The 17,277-nt window shown below is 39.5% G+C and overlaps 1 protein-coding gene across 6 annotated transcripts in view; it reads right to left on the bottom strand.

Moving 5' to 3' along the window:
• The window catches only part of MPDZ (multiple PDZ domain crumbs cell polarity complex component), a 180,170-nt gene that overhangs the window by 25,294 nt on the left and 137,599 nt on the right, over positions 1-17,277 (bottom strand). For all 6 annotated transcript variants that reach the window (XR_009519879.1, XM_060014753.1, XM_060014752.1 and 3 more), the window contains 11 exons: positions 15,346-15,542; positions 14,117-14,208; positions 13,822-13,912; positions 11,606-11,686; positions 8,364-8,456; positions 8,200-8,274; positions 6,889-7,063; positions 4,303-4,448; positions 3,502-3,585; positions 3,119-3,312; positions 1,484-1,631 (listed from right to left, as the gene is read on the bottom strand). Coding sequence is in view for 5 of the 6 variants with exons in the window: in XM_060014753.1 (XP_059870736.1) it covers positions 1,484-1,631; positions 3,119-3,312; positions 3,502-3,585; positions 4,303-4,448; positions 6,889-7,063; positions 8,200-8,274; positions 8,364-8,456; positions 11,606-11,686; positions 13,822-13,912; positions 14,117-14,208; positions 15,346-15,542 (1,376 nt within the window). In the remaining variant the exon portion in view is untranslated. The remainder of the gene's footprint in view (positions 1-1,483; positions 1,632-3,118; positions 3,313-3,501; positions 3,586-4,302; positions 4,449-6,888; positions 7,064-8,199; positions 8,275-8,363; positions 8,457-11,605; positions 11,687-13,821; positions 13,913-14,116; positions 14,209-15,345; positions 15,543-17,277) is intronic.

Genomic DNA, 17,277 nt, shown 5'->3' on the forward strand with positions numbered 1-17,277 from the left:
GATGTCTCCTTCCCTATCTTTGAGAGGTATCTATCTTCCAGAGTTAACTATCATTGTTAATTTATCTCCTAAAGGAAGCTACTTCTCCTTAAAGAATTCTAATTATTTTTTGAAAACTCTAAGAAGAAATGATAGACTTTAAGTGTGCTTTATTAATAACTAAATTTATATGTATATACCAGATCCTATGCAAACCACAGAGGTTTATAACAAGATGCTCACTTGAAAATCACTCCATGAAGCTAAGCTTAGCCACTGAAGAGGCTCCCACTAGCATCTGAGATCTCTGACATTTCTCCTGCTGTCAGACACTGTCATGAAGTTATGTGCTCATGTTACTGAACATGTGCCACATGACATGGATACTGATGGCGATCGATTTTTAATCCGCACTGAACTACACTTCAGGTCATAAAAACACATGTTAGCTAAAGGAAAACGATGAGATAAACACTGCTTTATTTACTTGTAGGAACACAAATCCCCTCTGGAAACTGGAATATTCCCTGATAGGAAATATGTCTAAACTTCCACAAGTTGTATTTTTAAGTGACTATTCTATATTTTACATTTTTAAAATGAGACTGGATCTGCCTTTCCAATCAGAAAATGATTCTTCATGGAGAGTTTACTCCATGGAGGAAAGAGATTTCACAATGTAAAATGTACTTACGACTAGCAATGATACCTTGGGATGGAGGCCTTATAATTACTGAAATAACAACAATAATAACTGTTGAAGGTACTACCCGGTAAATCTGCATTGCATTGTCTTCATTTCATAAGGATGACCCATCCAACTATGATTTTGCATGTCAAACTTTAAATAGTTCAATAGTTTTGAATCAGAATAAGATGTGAACCAAACATTCTCTTCTGCCATGCAAAAAGGATAAAATCTTTCTTCCACATTCTTCATCTCTGGGGAAATATAAAGATGTCCAATTTAGCGCCCAGTAAGGGGTTAAGGAAGGGGCTGGGACAGGGCAGTCCAGAAAGCATGACTTCCAGAGGTGCCCTTCTTGCCTCCTATGATCTTCCGCCTTTCTGCTGAGTCCCTTTTCAAAGAACACCTGTGCCAGGGAGGAGATTCTTCTCTTAGGCTAGGGTCATATGAATAAATCCAAATATAAATATGGGGGGGCAGGGGAGAACTGAGGTTAAGACTTTTTTTCTCCTTTGTGGACTGAAAATGTGTTTTTCTTTCAAGAAAACAGCCACACAGTAATCACTTTGTGATAAAAGATTTACTAAGAACACAGATACTCAGTTCATAATTCTTACTACTGCTAAATAAATATCTAATAATATAATAAACAGCTGATTGTAAGTTTGTTATTTAGAGATTTATTACTGAAATATGGTGTCTAATGTATAAACATCTTATTTGAGAGAACATATTAAATAAATACGTGTTTGAATGTGGCCGCCCCTCCTTCTCTTACACTATTACACATGAGCATTTGTGACACTGGATTTCTACCTTCAGCAGAGCTGCCACGGCTTCCTGGGTGGCGTGACGGACGTCTTCTCCATTCACCATTAGTATCTGGTCTCCCTGCATCAGTCTTCCGTCAGCATCTGCAATTCCTCCTTTCACAATGTCGGACACAAATACTCCAGTATCATTTCTGCAAATGTAAAATTTTGAATGTCAACATTATTATTTTTTCCCAGCTGTAATGCAATGCTTATTTAATGAAAGGCTAACATTTTACAACTGGAAATTGTACTTCTATTTTTATGACTTTGAAAGTTTTATTGTTTTCAGCAACACTGGTGCAACTATGAGAATTATTTTTTGTAATAAACAGTATCTTATGTCTTTACAATATTTCATAGATTGAACATATCTTTCATAGGCATATTTATTCAACAGTTCTACACTGTGAGTAGAAGTGGCTATTATACTCATTTTATGAGTCACAGTTACTAAATGGCAAAAACAGGACTTGAGAGTCAGTCACTGGGAGCTAAATCTATTGTTCTTTCTACACCATAACGAAGCCTTGAATGGATATTGACCTGTGCCTACATAAATATGTTGCTATTATCACCAGTGTCATTAACGTTACTGAAAATAAATAACGGATATGTATCTCAAACTAAAACCATTTGTTCCTCAAAATTAAGTACCGTTGCTGTGATGTCTCTTCTTTTAAATCATTACAGGTCTAACTTTCATACAAGATAGGTTTATGCAAAATGAACAAATATTCAACTTATTTCAATCTTCCTTTCATAAAAGTATAAATAACTCAAGGACTTCTTGTTGAGATGCAAAGATAACTCTTAGTAGAAACATTTAGTAAAAGTTAAATTGTATCACTTGTTCTTGCTAAGGTCATGACCTCAAACAAGCCCTTTCACCATCTGCTACTCTGCTTTCCCATCTTAAGAATAAAAGTGTTGGAACTTACTGGATGATATACTTTTTAATATTAACTATACATACATATTTAAATAAATGAGGTACTTACTTTATGTATATTCACCAACCTACTACCCTGGCCTCTTAATTTACACTTTCTATTCCCTTCTGATGGTGTGCTCTTGTTCACACTGATCCTTCTCCCTAGAATATCCTCACCCACTTTTGTCAGACCAACTCTCACCTCTCATTTTTGGCTTCATCTCTGGCACCTCTTTATAAAGGGGTTTTCCTAATCTACTTCCCTTAAATAAGGTCGTGCAGTCGGTCCCTTTCTCCTGTGCTTCCATGGATCCCCCACGATGCGTTTCTGTCTCTCATCAACAGATTCCTTTGTTGCAGGAATATATTTAATACTCATTTACCAAACTGAGTTTTTGGATCCGTGGATCCAGGATCCATGTCTTATTTACCTCCGTTCCCCAGAACCTCATGTATCTCCTGGCACCCAGCAGGCCCTCAAAAGTACCAAATGGCTTTTTGTCTAGTACTTTCAAAATCCCCCAAAATACTGACTAAAAAATTTCAACACCAATGTCTTCTGATGTTCCACTACTGCATGGGCTGAAATAGCTACCTACAGAACACTAGCAGTTGGGAAAGATTCTACTGCTGCTAGTACTCTTCCAAGGAATTTAAATTCAATCATTTCCAAGAGGTCATTGCATTTGCCCTGATCAGTCATACCTTTTACCAACAATACTCAACCCCAAGCCTTTGCCCGGCTTCTTCTGCAGCTCGATGGTGAGGGTGTCGTACACATCCTCCTCTTTGTACGGGGCCTCATCTCTGTAGAGCGTCAGGCGCACCCTTTGTGGTGTTTGTCTCAGCACATTTATTGCTTCATCATGTGTGGCCTTTCTCAAGTCAATTCCATTCACCTGTACAGAAATGGGACACAGAGGGTGAGGAACCAGGTGAGTTGAATAAAAGGAAAAAAGATAGGGAGAAGGGAGGGAGGAGGGAGAGGAAGGGAAGGAGGGGGGGAAAAAGAAATAAGCAAAGACCATCCTCCCCAGAGTAGCCTTTTCTTTGTTAGTTGTAAAGTTCAAATGCACAGCATTCTGTACCTCTAAAATCTGATCTCCAGCCCAGAGTCTTCCGTCTTTACATGCTGCTCCTTCTTCGTAAACTTCATGGATAATAATGGCACCCTAAGGGCACAAACAAAACACAGCCATACTTTATACCATTCTCCCTAGGGAGGGTGAGCAGAAATGGAGTCAAAGCACACTTCACTTTTAGAGACAGTGATAAGGGTTATACACTCACTGCATCCGTATGTGAGTCGCATATCAAAATTGAAAGAAAAGCATAAGAAGACAGTTTTTGCTAAAAGGCTCAAAGAAGCTTACATTTCTTTCACATGATAGGGAAGTTTAAAGAAAAAAATTATAAAATATATAAATCACCCACATACACATATATAATAGATATACATCACCTCATCATCTTTCCTATCCACAAAAGGAATGGATTTTAAAAGCATTTCTGACGTTTAGAAATTTTTATCTATAAATTATCCAAATTTTCAGATTTCTCTCAATATGAGTCTAACCCAAGAGTATCCAGTCAGTAAAAAGAAAATTAAAATATGGCAAGAATAAACTAACAGAAATATTTTGAATCTAAAGGTCACAGTCACAAGTATAAAGAAATATTATTAAGTCGGTGTTGGCTTACTCAAAATAAAAATCCCAGTAGGCAGCTGAGTATCTGCCCTATAAATTAAAATAACAATGAATGATACATTCTTCTAAGCCTCTGTATTTCCTTTCATAAAACTGATGGAAATCTCCCTGACAATGATCTCTCAGGGCTCACTGAAGAGGCTGCCTGTGTATGTGGAGCATCTCTGGCTGTGTCCTCACCAGCAGTGTGTCAGACCCCCCAACGATGCTCAGGCCCAGCCCTGTCCGCCCTTTGGAAATCTCAATTGTTGTTTCACAGCCTGGGATGATGGGGCAGGTTGCAGGATCAGAAGCAAAGATTGCTGGTGTTGATGACCTGCTTGTACCTAAAAATAAGTTAAAAGTGAAATGAAATACAAACAAAAATTGATTGGAAGGCATATACATCAAACTCACCACACTGGGTGCCTCTGGGGGATGGAGCAGAAACATGGGCCCAAGTTCGGGACAAAGAAGACTATATAATTCCACCTTACTCTTTTAGTTATATTTAAAACTATCCAACAAATGATTAAATCGTTATTGTTAATTTAGGGTGGTGGGTACAAAATTACCTGTTATATTAGTTTATGCAGTATTCTGTATTTTTTTAAATTACTGGAGGTAATGGGTAAAAGGAATGAGAACAGAGAGTTGAACTGAACCTCTAGTTCCACTTTGATATTCTACGTTTCATGGGACCCAAACAAACTTCTTATGAAATTATGATTTGTAAAACTCAGAACTGAGATATGTGGTGGAGACCTAACTCACATTCAGGGAAGACGACAAAACACAAAGGACATCAGTAACTCTGGTCATAGTGCCTGCCATTCAGGGCTTTTTAGATTTTTGATTTGGTTTTCCTTTTCATCTTATCTTAGAGCATCTCTACTTATGTAATCAAATCTGAGCATACAAGCAGCTGGATTTAATATCTGAGTTTATAAGACATCAAGTGAGACCCACTTGCAGTTTCTTTCCTTGTGTCTCAATGTTTTATGAACTCGGATATTAAATCCTGGTGCATAAATGCTCAGAATTAAATAAATAAGATTAGATTATGAAAAAATAAGGAGAATATAATTTTACACTTTGTTTTATGAGAGTCTTCACATCATATGTTTTGTGATATACCAAAAAGCATAGAGCAAACGTCATATTTTGGGAAAGCTGGGATACTTGATAGATTAGCTTTAGAAAAAGTGTTCTCTTTCTAGGAATCAGAGGCAGACTATTTTCTTGCTCCTGAATGGTAAGAACAGGTGTAACATATTTTCTTTTATGTTATGTTTCCATTTAGCATTTTATATTTTTATAGACAATGCTATTTAGGGATTACTTAAAAATGAAAAATGAAAAAAATTCCATATATTTTTTTAACATTTTAGTGAATTAGTATTTCTAAATAAAGGATTGCTTTCATCAGATATTTATTACTTTAAGATTTTTTAGACAACAAGGTCCAACTGTATAGCACAGGGAACTACATTCAATGTACTGGGATAAACCATAATGGAAACGAATATAGAAAAGAATATATATGTATATGTGTGTGTGTGTGTATTTTATATATATATATATATATATATATATATATATATATATATATATATAGCTGAGTCAGCAGAAATTAACACAATATTGTAAATCAACTATACTTCAATAAAAAAAAGACTTTTCAACCAACTATATTACAAATGTTTTAAACTGCTGTTTCCTTAAAAACCTGTTCAAAAGAACTGAATGTTTCAGTCTGGAGGCCAAAAGAGATTTTTTTCCCCAGTTGCAGAAAAAAAGCAATGTTTTTTTTGTTTTTTGTTTTTTTTTCTTCTTCGCAACACGTGGGCCTCTCACTGTTGTGGCCTCTCCCGTTGCGGAGCACAGGCTCCGGACGCGCAGGCTCAGCGGCCATGGCTCACGAGCCCAGCCGCTCCGCGGCATGTGGGATCCTCCCGGACCGGGGCACGAACCCATGTCCCCTGCATCGGCAGGCGGACTCTCAACCACTGCGCCACCAGGGAAGCCCCAAAAGCAATGTTTTTAAGTACTTTTATTTTCAATGCTGCAAAGCTTGAAATTTATTCTTTTATTAAACGCCAGTGTAATTTTTCTCAAAAAAGTAACTCAAAGGAATAATTTGCCTCAATATACTAGACTGGCATTTTAATGATACACAAAAGTTTCATTCCGTGCTCTACATACAACTGTTTCATCTACTTTGACAGTATCTACTATTTACACTCAAAGGATACAACTCATATCAACTACATATATGTGCATTTTTAAGAGTCTGATGTAGTGCCAGGCAATGTTGACTTCACACCAGTGAAGTGGTATCACTGTATCCATTTTAAAATAAGAATACTGAGGCTTTGGGAAGTTAAATTACTTGTTCAGTAGTATAAAAAAAGGAATGTACAAAATGGTGTATCTAATGTATTAGTAAGATACCTGGAATCACAGATATCCTTAGCAAAAGATCCTTGGAGAGCAAAGAGTACCACTCCCTTGTCTTAGAGATGAGCAAGCTGAGGCTCAGAGTGGCTGCATGGCTTTCCCAAGGCGCTATGGATGGTTAATGTACAGCAGGCAGATCCCCTGCCTCACAGTCCAGTGCTCTTGCTTCAGGAGCCCTTCGCTTTGTACCACCCTTTCACCAACAGGCTCCCTGACTACGGCCTCTCAAGCAGTGGGCTACATACAGGCAGGGAGCTCCCACATAGGGACCCGATACTGAGTCTGAATGCGTCATACGCACAGGACTAGCAGGAGACCAGCCCTTACTTCGGATGGGCTCTGGTTCCGGGGAGCCAGACGGCGGGACCATCAGAGACTGGGGGCTGCTCTTTTTTTCTCCATTGGCTGTACCAGCTGCTGAAGCAACAGCCTGGGAATCTGGATTCTCAGCACGAATGGTCAGTTTCACTGTTGTCCTCGCTGTCTTCAAAAGGCTAATAAACTGGCAGGGTGTTGGTTTAGAGGGGAAATAAAATTTACAGGCAAATTAGTAGACTTATACTTCCACTATTATAGCTGGAAACTAGAACCATCTATGGTTGAGAGAAGAGTCAGAGGCAAATTCTTTCCCTGTCAGGACTTGAGTGGTCAAGCAAGAATGGTTGCAGTTCCTTTCTAGTTTCTCCAATTCCCTGATACTGATTAAGGCCACAGTTAATTTCTGCTGTAAGTCTAGTTCTGACCATATTCTTCATTATATAAGTAACGGGCTTTCAACTTTTTACATTTCTAATTAATACTGCCCAGTTCTCTGGATTCTTACAACCTTTGAAGACATATGGGGTGCTTTACCCACTTCTGATTCTACAGAGAATGTGAAGCAGTTTACACAAACATTTTTAATAATATGGAAACACTCAGGTTAAAAGCAAGATAAGGAACACTGTGCAACAGAAGAATAAAGCCAAATGGCAAGTTAGAACATACACATGTGAGTTAAAGGATCAAACCCATACAATTATTAAAACTGAATTTAAAAATGGTTTAAGCATCCTGCTGGCCAGTGTAGAAATGGAAACATTGACACTCCATATCTCAAGAAAAATAGGGTTTTTTTCCTAGCACTTATGAAAGGCCTCAAATGAGACTCCTGGTAAGTACGGTATTAACATCACTTTTGAGGAGGAAGAAACTCAGGCACAAATAACTGTTTAACCCCAATAAAAGTTATACATTTAATGGTTGAGTTTTAAAACCTGTTTATAAAGCAATATACATAGTGGATATTTTATAGGAGCAAACATCCATTAAAAAATATTCCTTTAGTTTTAACACTAAGCTGACCTTTGTTTAGAAGTTCCAAGTTTTCCTAAGGAAAAACTGAAATGATATCTATCAAAAATGCTGACTGAATCCTGAATTTATCAGGTAACAAAAAATATCTTAACATCATCTTAATTGGCAAACAGAAAGTAGAAATTATATAAGTTCCAAAGAATTTCTTTTCTTCCTTGCAGATATCTGTCTAAAATAGCTACACAGCTCTGATTCCCTATGACTGACCCCCCCTCCCCACACACGTTTAGCCATGTTCAAGGATGAGTTTATGGTATCATCTGCTTTCTTTTGGAAAAGTACCTTTTCAACAGGATAGCCAACAACAACTTCATCATCTACAGCCAAAATCTGATCTCCAACTTTGAGCCGTCCATCCTAGATGGAAATATGGAAGATTTTGAGTGAATTTACAGAAAGAATTCCCTCCCCACCACTTTCTGAGAGTGAGAAGAGGGAAGGCTCACCCTGGCTGCTGCCCCGTGCTCTGTTAGACTCTTTATGATGACCCCGCTGAGTGTATCTTCTTCACTGATGGCAATGCCCAAACCCCCCTGATCCTAGAGAAGCAAAAACAGAAACACTCAGAAAACATGAAACAGGTTAAATTTATCCAAATGGAAAGGTATGTGACTGAAACTTCTGAACACTGTCTTCTTACCCAAGGGCTAGAAAAGAAACCTGTTCTAAAATCCACTATTACAGGGCTTCCCTGGTGGCGCAGTGGTTGAGAGTCCGCCTGCCGGTGCAGGGGACACAGGTTTGTGCCCCGGTCCAGGAGGATCCCACATGCCGCGGAGCGGCTGGGCCCGTGAGCCATGGCCGCTGAGCCTGCACGTCCGGAGCCTGTGCTCCACAGTGGGAGAGGCCACAGCAGTGAGAGGCCCGCGTACCGCAAAAAAATAAAAAAAATAAAAAATAAAAAAATCCACTATTAGAAATCTCTTCTTAAGCAAACTTTCAATTATTTTAATGGGATTAAATTCTCCTCCATCAAATAAACAGTCAAATGTTTTCACTCCTCCCACATGTCCACTATCTCTAGTATCTTTAGCATATATATCCAGTAACATATCTCTAGTAACTCTAACAAAATATCTAGAGAACTAAAATGTATTCAACAATTTAATGACTGTACAACGTCTGAGAATTTAGCTCTGTGTAACTGGCTAACCAAGTGATTCAACACCAAAATATCCTCCTTCTTCCTCTTTCTGGCCTACAGCTTAGAGATAACCGCTAACACTGGCCCCTTCATCCCTTTCTGCTGTCCTCCCTCCTTTAGCAGACAGACTGCCATGACTGCTCACATGCTGTCCTTTCTGGGGCTGAATACCCAGACTGGTTACTTCAAATACTCGTGTTCTGATGTGGTGCAGAGTGAAAATTCTCTTAACTCTGAACCCAAAGACCTGCACTGAAAACCTGCCAAAGCTAGAAGAGCTACACCTACTTTTGTCTATATTTTCCACACTTTTTTTTCATGAAAAAACCAAGTGTTCCATAACATTGGGTTTTACCTTTTCTTAATGTTTACGTGAACAGAATTACCATAGGGTTTTACACATTTCATTCTGGTTAGAGCTAGCAACCTTTCTCATTAGAGTTTGCACCTAGGGAGATGGAAAGCAAAGAGAGAAAAGGGAATCTTGCCATGGTTTCTCTGAAGTGTATACATGAGAGCAAAGGTTGCCACCAGACATTTAAGATCACGACAGTGAGATTAGCCTTCACCATCATTTTAAAGATTATCAACACTGTGGCTTTGCAATGATGATTAATGCTTGACGACTTTCCGACTGTCACTGTGCATCCTCTCTGCCACTGCTCTTTTCACGTGTATACAGAGAAAATCACACGCTTTCAGGGAAAGCAGAGCTCAGCTGTAATTTCCTTTCTGGCTAGCTCTAGAAATTTGGATACGTTACCTAACCTATCTCTTAACCTCAATTTTCTTATCTCCAAAAAAAGGGAAAATAATTCTTGCCAACTACAAGTTTGCTGTGAGGATCATGTGTAGTAAGAAAAGGCTTAAAAGCCTGATACACTATGCAAAAGTGTTGCTATCACACACACATTCCTTCTACTTATAACTCTACAGGATATAATCAAGTTGACTTCAGATAAAGTGCCTAAACTTGCCAGCATTTTGAAACCCCGAACTCTGATCTAGTGGTCAAAGAATCAGGCACACTGAAGAGGAAGGTCAACGTGCTATGAGACTGACAAGTCTCAATGCTGATGCCAAATGTAAAAAACTGAGCTACCCTCTATTTGGGACACTCCACACCAATGCTCTTTCCTACTACCACAAATAAATATTCGTTTGAATAAGTAATACTCTATATCTACCATGACTGTATGTACTCAATTCTGAGATTTGATTTTATTATTGTCTATTCACTTAACTGTAGTCAGAAAAGTACTTTACTAAGTACAGACGGCATTTGCCGGTTGTCTACCTAACATCCGTTCTCGTCGTACTCCTTTATACAAACTCAGACTTCCACTAGAATATCCAGTCCCCTCTCCCACTGCTGCCTCAAACAACCCTCTCTTAAATGGCAATAGAATGAGGGATTCTTGAATGGAAGTGTATGGACTTCTTGATAGAAAAAGCTTTAATAACTTCTTTTCCCTCTATCCACAACACAAACTGCCCACGATGACTTTTCTTAAACGTATATGATAAGACCAGAGTAATCCATTTTTGTAGTTATTTTTTAAAAAGAAATCAAACCAAGAAGAGTCACAGTATTTTTTTCCACTAAATGCTTAACAAAATCTGATCACATGCCAGGCTTTATGCCCACCACTTTATAAACAACTCACTTAATCTTTATAATTACAGTATTATCAGAGGTAATACTATCATCTCCAATTTATAGGTAAGAAAATGGAGGCAAAGCAAGACCACACAATGTGTGAAGTCTGGACCTGATGAAACAAAGATTCAATTCAGACAGACTGCCTCGGGACGCCCTGGAGCTGGGGAGTGGCAGAGCAAGCACCCCTTTCCGCTGCAGCATTTCACGTTCAATCCCTCTATCCCACCACACTACCTCCTCCCTTCCTCTCCTCTTCCCTGATCAGGTCACTACTCTTTCTGCTTCTACTCTGCTCATCCACTGCCCACCTGCATTCCAGCATAAGCCTGCAGCACTTGAAAACATTTACAGGTGCTGTTCAACATCTGTTCAACAAACCACTTCTTTAAAGTGGTCACCTGAACCTAAGGCTCAGATCTTTGCAAAAGCAAATACCTCAGGGATGCCTATCGGTGAGACTTCTAGTTATCTGAGCTTTCGGTTTCACGAAGGACAAAGACAATAACTTCCGTTTCTTTATTCTTTTTATTTCCTCCATAGCAGGTCCTTGGTAAATAAATCAAAGGAGAGATCACTAAATGTCATACCTTGGGATAATCATAAAGGCAGGAAAAGCTGGGTCCCTGCCCAAGTATCAATTAGCACAGTGGTTCTCAAACTTTAGTGCACACTGGCATCACAGAGAAGGTTTATTATTAAAACACAAGATGCGGGGGCACCCCCCAAAGCTACTCATTCAGGAGGTCAGGGTGGGCCCACACACCTGTAGTTCTAACAAGCTCTCAGGTGATGCTGATGCAGCCCACTTTTGAGAACCAGTGAATTTAAACACCAGTGTCAAGGAGGTCTCATCATTTCACTCCAATTCAAAGCAGATTTACCTTGGGAAGCTCCAGATGTTGCACGTTTGGAAATGAACTGAGGTCCACAGCTGCATCGGAAGTAGTAACACTCGGTTCAGCCTGACAGAGGGAAAGAAATGACAAAATAGGCAACTGAGTGTTATGTAGTTTTGTTTGTTTAAATACAGGGACTACTTAAACAAAATTATTTCATATGCTGTAATTCCTTATTACTATTTTATTATTTCATGACATTTATGAACATTATATTCTCTTTAAAATACGAATGAGGTGTGATTAGACAGCAATTATTTTGGAGCACAAAGACACAAGGTGCTCCTCAAGACTGCCTGGGTTTACTCCACAGTGCTATCTAACAAGAACCCAGCTCCAAACGGTGCAAGCACTGAAACACAGAACACCAGCAGAGGCACCATTCACTATGCTTTACTGTGCTGGTCATCAAGTGTATTTAGGAGCTATTAAATGTTTTACCTGAAAATTACTAAAATCCATTTTCTTAAGGGACATATTTGGTACAACTCATAGGAAAATAAATTTTTCTCCCTTATAATCTTGAAAAACCACTTGACTCAGTTCACCATTATGATCAGTGAGGTAGTTCACCAGCATGAGACAATGATTTCTGCATCTTATGTACAGAAAAACCCAATGTATAGATATTAATTTAGGGAAGAGCGTTTCCATTTCTATGCCTTTTCCCACTGATAGTTATCATGGTTCATCTAATTTTAAGCTTTTCTCTCTCTCCTGTCTCCTTTTACTCATCATTCTAAGCATGTATCCAATGCATGTCCAAATCAAAACAAAACTCCCCCCAAAAACTCAATTTTTTGTCACCCTCTAGCCATTGCCTCATCTTTCCTAATTTCTTATCCATCATTTGCTTTCTCAAAATCACTAATAATTTCCTAATTGGGAAATCCAAAGAACTCTATTCACCTTCTCACTTGAGCTCCCTGCAGTATTCAAGGCTGTGGAATATACCCTTTCTCAACGGGGCTCTCCTCAGCTGCTGTGCAACATGCCCGCCTGGTTCTTCTTCATCTCTGACCTCTCTTTGTCAGCCTTCCTCCTTACTGTTGATATTACACATTTCTGACCTGGGCCCTCTTCTCTAAATGTTCGCCATAGGCCAGAGCCTCAGCTCCCATGGCTCCCAAGTCGGCATCTATGGGGATTCATCTCTAAACTCTACACCAGACGTCTGCATGGACACTCCTACCAGGCTTTCCAACAGGCACTTCATTCCTAAGTTGCCTCAGAGAGAATGTTCTCTACTTTTTTTTTTTTTTTTTTTTTACAAATATCTGCTTTTCTTTTTTATTTTAATGAAAGTTAGCCATCTATCGAGTCACTAAGTCAGATAACTGGAAGCCTCATACCTCTTGTCTGCATCATTCACCAGTTTATTCTCAGCCCAAAACACAGAACCTATTACAAGGCAGATACTCACAAATATTTGTCGGATAAACAGATTATCAACCAGTCATTTTTCCTCACTGAGTATATTTAGTTAGGGATGAAGTAATGCCAATTTGGGTCCTAAATATCTGACATAACCACTTCTTCTCTCTCTCTTTTTTTTTCTGCATTTGTTCAGGCCCTCATTATCTATCCCCTGAACTACTCCAATAATGTTCCTACTCCCTTTAACTTAACTTCTCTGCCCTGCAACCTGTGATTTTTCTCTGCACCATTTCCAGAGAAGTTTTTAAAAATATAATTTTCATTCTTTGAATTTGCAAAGACATGGCCTCAAAGACAAAGTCTGCACCATGATCCCCATGATCCGACCCTACCCATTCCCTGCCTCCCACCGTTAGTAACACTCTGCAGTTATCAATTCTCTTCACTTGCCAGAGCCTCCAGGCCAGTCCTCAATCCACGTGCTCTGCCTGCAATGTTTATGGCCCCCAAGTCATCTACTTCCAATATACACTTCATGTGTAACCTCCCCTATGAAGTCTTACTCTCGCTTTCCCTCCAGAGGTAAAACTGTCAACTCCTTTTCTACCTTCATTATTCCCTTTGCAGACTCTACTAGTAGCCTTCATGTAAGCGGTGTGCTTATTTACATGAGTGTTTCTTATACTAGGGTATAAACATCTTGGGTGCCACGGCTATGTCTTACTTATCTTTTATATCCCTGCAAGAGTTCTGTAATTGTTAGCTGAATTAATAAGTGGTGTATCAAGCAAATCTTCCCAGAAAAACAAGCATAAGCTACATACCTCCTTATTTTGAAGATTCTCTGAGGTAGCAGGCAAAGGTTCCACTGTATGCCCAGGACATACGGCCATCTGACTCACTGCATCTTTACTTCTAAAGGAAAAAAGCACTGACCTATCATATCATGAGCATTCATATGATTTTCATTCTTTAGCTTGAAGACTCAGATGATTAGAGAAAATTCTGGGACCTGGAACTACAACACTCACACATTTATATATGTTTTATTTTCATTCAAAAGAATTAAGAATTGAAAGGCGAAGGAAAAATATTTAATAAACCAGAAAAAATGCTCACCTGATAAAAATTATTTTTACTTTAGAAGGGGCACATTTGATGATTGATGAAGCATTCTGATGACTTCTTCCATATAAAATTTGACCATTGATCTATGAGAAATAAATATCATTAACTGAACCTAGAATTTTAACTTCACACATTTTGATCATCCTATCTAATGAAAAGCACATTTGTTATCTAATGAAAAGCACATTTGTTTCTCCCTTTAAAATATTATATATATTTTTCTTCCTAGAACATGAACCTGACTTTGATGGTGAGAAAAGAAAAGCTCGTGTTTAAAGCCAACATTAAAATAACATGCATGTAGTCTGATCTCCATGGACTAAAGAGACACCACTTGGACTGACTATAGGACAGTATTCAGGCAGGCGACAAGCTTCTAGAGTGCTTTGTACCAAGCAGGGGCTCTGTGGAAGCACCTGTGACCCGCACAGATCATCCTGGGAAGGCCCTGACTGTCATGGCTCCTAATTAATCTCAAAACTCAAGGCCTGGGAATAGGCCACTGGGAGAAGCAGTGCCAGGGGATTCAGGGTTTAGGCAGCAGAATGTGCTTAAGCAGCACAGTACCTAATGGAAACTGCCAATCATCCTGTCATTTAGCCACTGCTGACTGAGCCTCCCTAGCCAACAGGGAAACACACGAGGCATGGTTCAAGCAGCGTAAAGACACATGGAGCCCAGCCTACAGGAGGCGAGGACGGACAAATCAAGCAAACACAATTCTAATACTGTAAAGTATGGTCCACAAGTTTATTTTGCTCGGCGGGCTGAATTACTGTGTTTGTTATTTAGTCTCAAATCTGACCCCGCCACGCCCCACCCCCATGACGTCTACCATTAGGGATTCAACTCCTAGAAGGTTCAGTGGATCAGTCTCATTACCAGGGCATGATTGGCCATTTGGTTTTTTCAAAAGCTCCTAATAAAAATGCAGCACACAAAAAAAATGTATTTGAAGTGTGATCTTTATTACTGTCTTGGGGCAAAAATTGTTTTTCGTGCTATATAGTCACAACCTTTTAATGGAAGTTAATGGGAACATGGGCTGCAGTTAGTAGAGATTTGGTCTAGAGCCAAATTTGCTGCAATGTATCTATTTTATTAGAGAAGCGGTAGTTTTCTCAGTCATCATATGAGACCCGGGTGGATTTTCCGGAAACTGATGGTTCCACTGCACCAATTCAGCGAGAGTAAATTCAGTGCTTTCCACAAGAACTTACCTCTAGAAGCTCATCTGCAATCTGCAACCGACCATCTTTCCCAGCTGCTCCATTTGGATCAATCCCCACTATAAAAACACTCATCCTGGACCGGTCTTTGTTCCCAGCAAGACTCAGACCCAAACCACTACGACCCTTCTCCAGTTCAATCATATGTAGCTCGCCTGTTAGGGTTCCATAACGCTGTCTGATATTTTCTACACACAACAAGAACAAAAAACCCACAGATAGTAAGAGCTAATTCACAGCCAAACGCTTTACTATGGAAGGTTATTTAGGATGGCATCATAAGGGCATATTTGTACCAAAATGAAATCCTTAGCAGTTAAGAAAACGCTAAATAGACTGGCGGCCTGGGCGTCAAGACTGGTTTCCTGGAGCACCCAATCTCTGAGGAATTTCTCTGCATCCAGCGTGCAGAGCACAGTATCTGATTAATCAGTTCACCTGGGGTGGTCAGGCCCAAAGAAGTGATCCACATTAACAAACTCTCAAAAGACTGTGATTAAAACAGAAAGTTACTTTATCATTTGCAGAGAACAGAACATCCAGAGGACTTGTCTCTACTGGTCAGTGGAAGCTTTTCTTCCACAGGGAAATCTACATGACATGTCACATCATGTTGGGTGGTGCTCGGTACAAAGATCCAGAATAAAGGGGATGGGTCTTCTTATGGCACAGAGCCACCAGGCCACACACACTGATGTACCTGCTGTCACTGAATGAGACCTTTCATACCTCACATCCCACGTGTTCAAGAGGTAGAGTTTATTCTTTAATCTGAGAGGGCAAGGCCACAGGTAGGTGCCCCAGGCCCAGATGCACAACCAGCCAGTGGCCAACGCTAATCACCAGGTACGTGAGGGAGCCATCCTGGAGGTCCAGCCCAGCTGAGCCCAGTCAACCACAGCACCTTGACAGGTTAATAATAACTTGTTTTCTTAAGCCATTAAGTTTGGGGTGGCTGTGACATGGCAACACATGAACATTCCATTTGATGTTTTCCTCAGAGCACATTCTGGCCACCCTGATGGATTAGCAAAACATTCTAATTTCATTAGAAATACACTGAGAAAAGTGCAAACTTTACAAATCATTTCTTAGAAAACATTACTATTTGGCTAATGTCATGCATTCTATGTTGATTCTTAACTGCGTCAATTTCATAAATTGCCGTGTCCTGATTCCTTCTTGAATCTTAGCAGCACAAATTTTGTGCTCTGTACTTCCTAAGAGCATATACTGTAGTATTCTTGAAAGAAATAATTACAGTTTTAAATGAAACTTTTTAAAGCACTGACACAGAACTTTGAGCTTAATATTTCCCTGTAAAATGGCTTATTTCCTTAGGAAACGGAGATACACCCATGATCCTAATAACAGCTGCCTTCGAATGCTTCCTGTGCATCATTATGGCTCCTCAAACATTATCTAATTCACTGTTAGCAACAGGGAATGTAGGAACTGAATTTTAAAAAGGGGGATATCACCAGGCTGAAACTTAGAGGCAGTTAAACAACTTCCCAAATGTCCCAAGGTTGTATCTCAACAATTATACTATGTTACCATCTTAGTACAGAAAATACCTAAAATCAAGGCTGTTCCACCAGCAACAACAAATAGATTTTTACAGTGAGGAATCTGAGGCCTAGAGGGGGGTGACGACTTGTTCGAGACCAAGAGATGGCTCATCCAGTTCAGCTTCTGAAAGAGCGCCCTGTCCTTTTTAACTCTCATACAAATGGCAAAGTGGGCTTGAACAGGGATGCAGATTTAAAAAAAGAACATGATTTCATGTCTCAGGAATGTGTGTATTCAAGTATGACGAACAGCAGTTTTTTCCACACAAAACTGCAGCATGTATAACCGAAGGTGAAACGTACTTATTCATCCAGGACATAAGCCTTGAGAAACCCAGAGCTACTTTAATAC

This window comes from Delphinus delphis, chromosome 6 (assembly GCF_949987515.2).
Source record: "Delphinus delphis chromosome 6, mDelDel1.2, whole genome shotgun sequence".
NCBI lineage: Eukaryota > Metazoa > Chordata > Mammalia > Artiodactyla > Delphinidae > Delphinus > Delphinus delphis.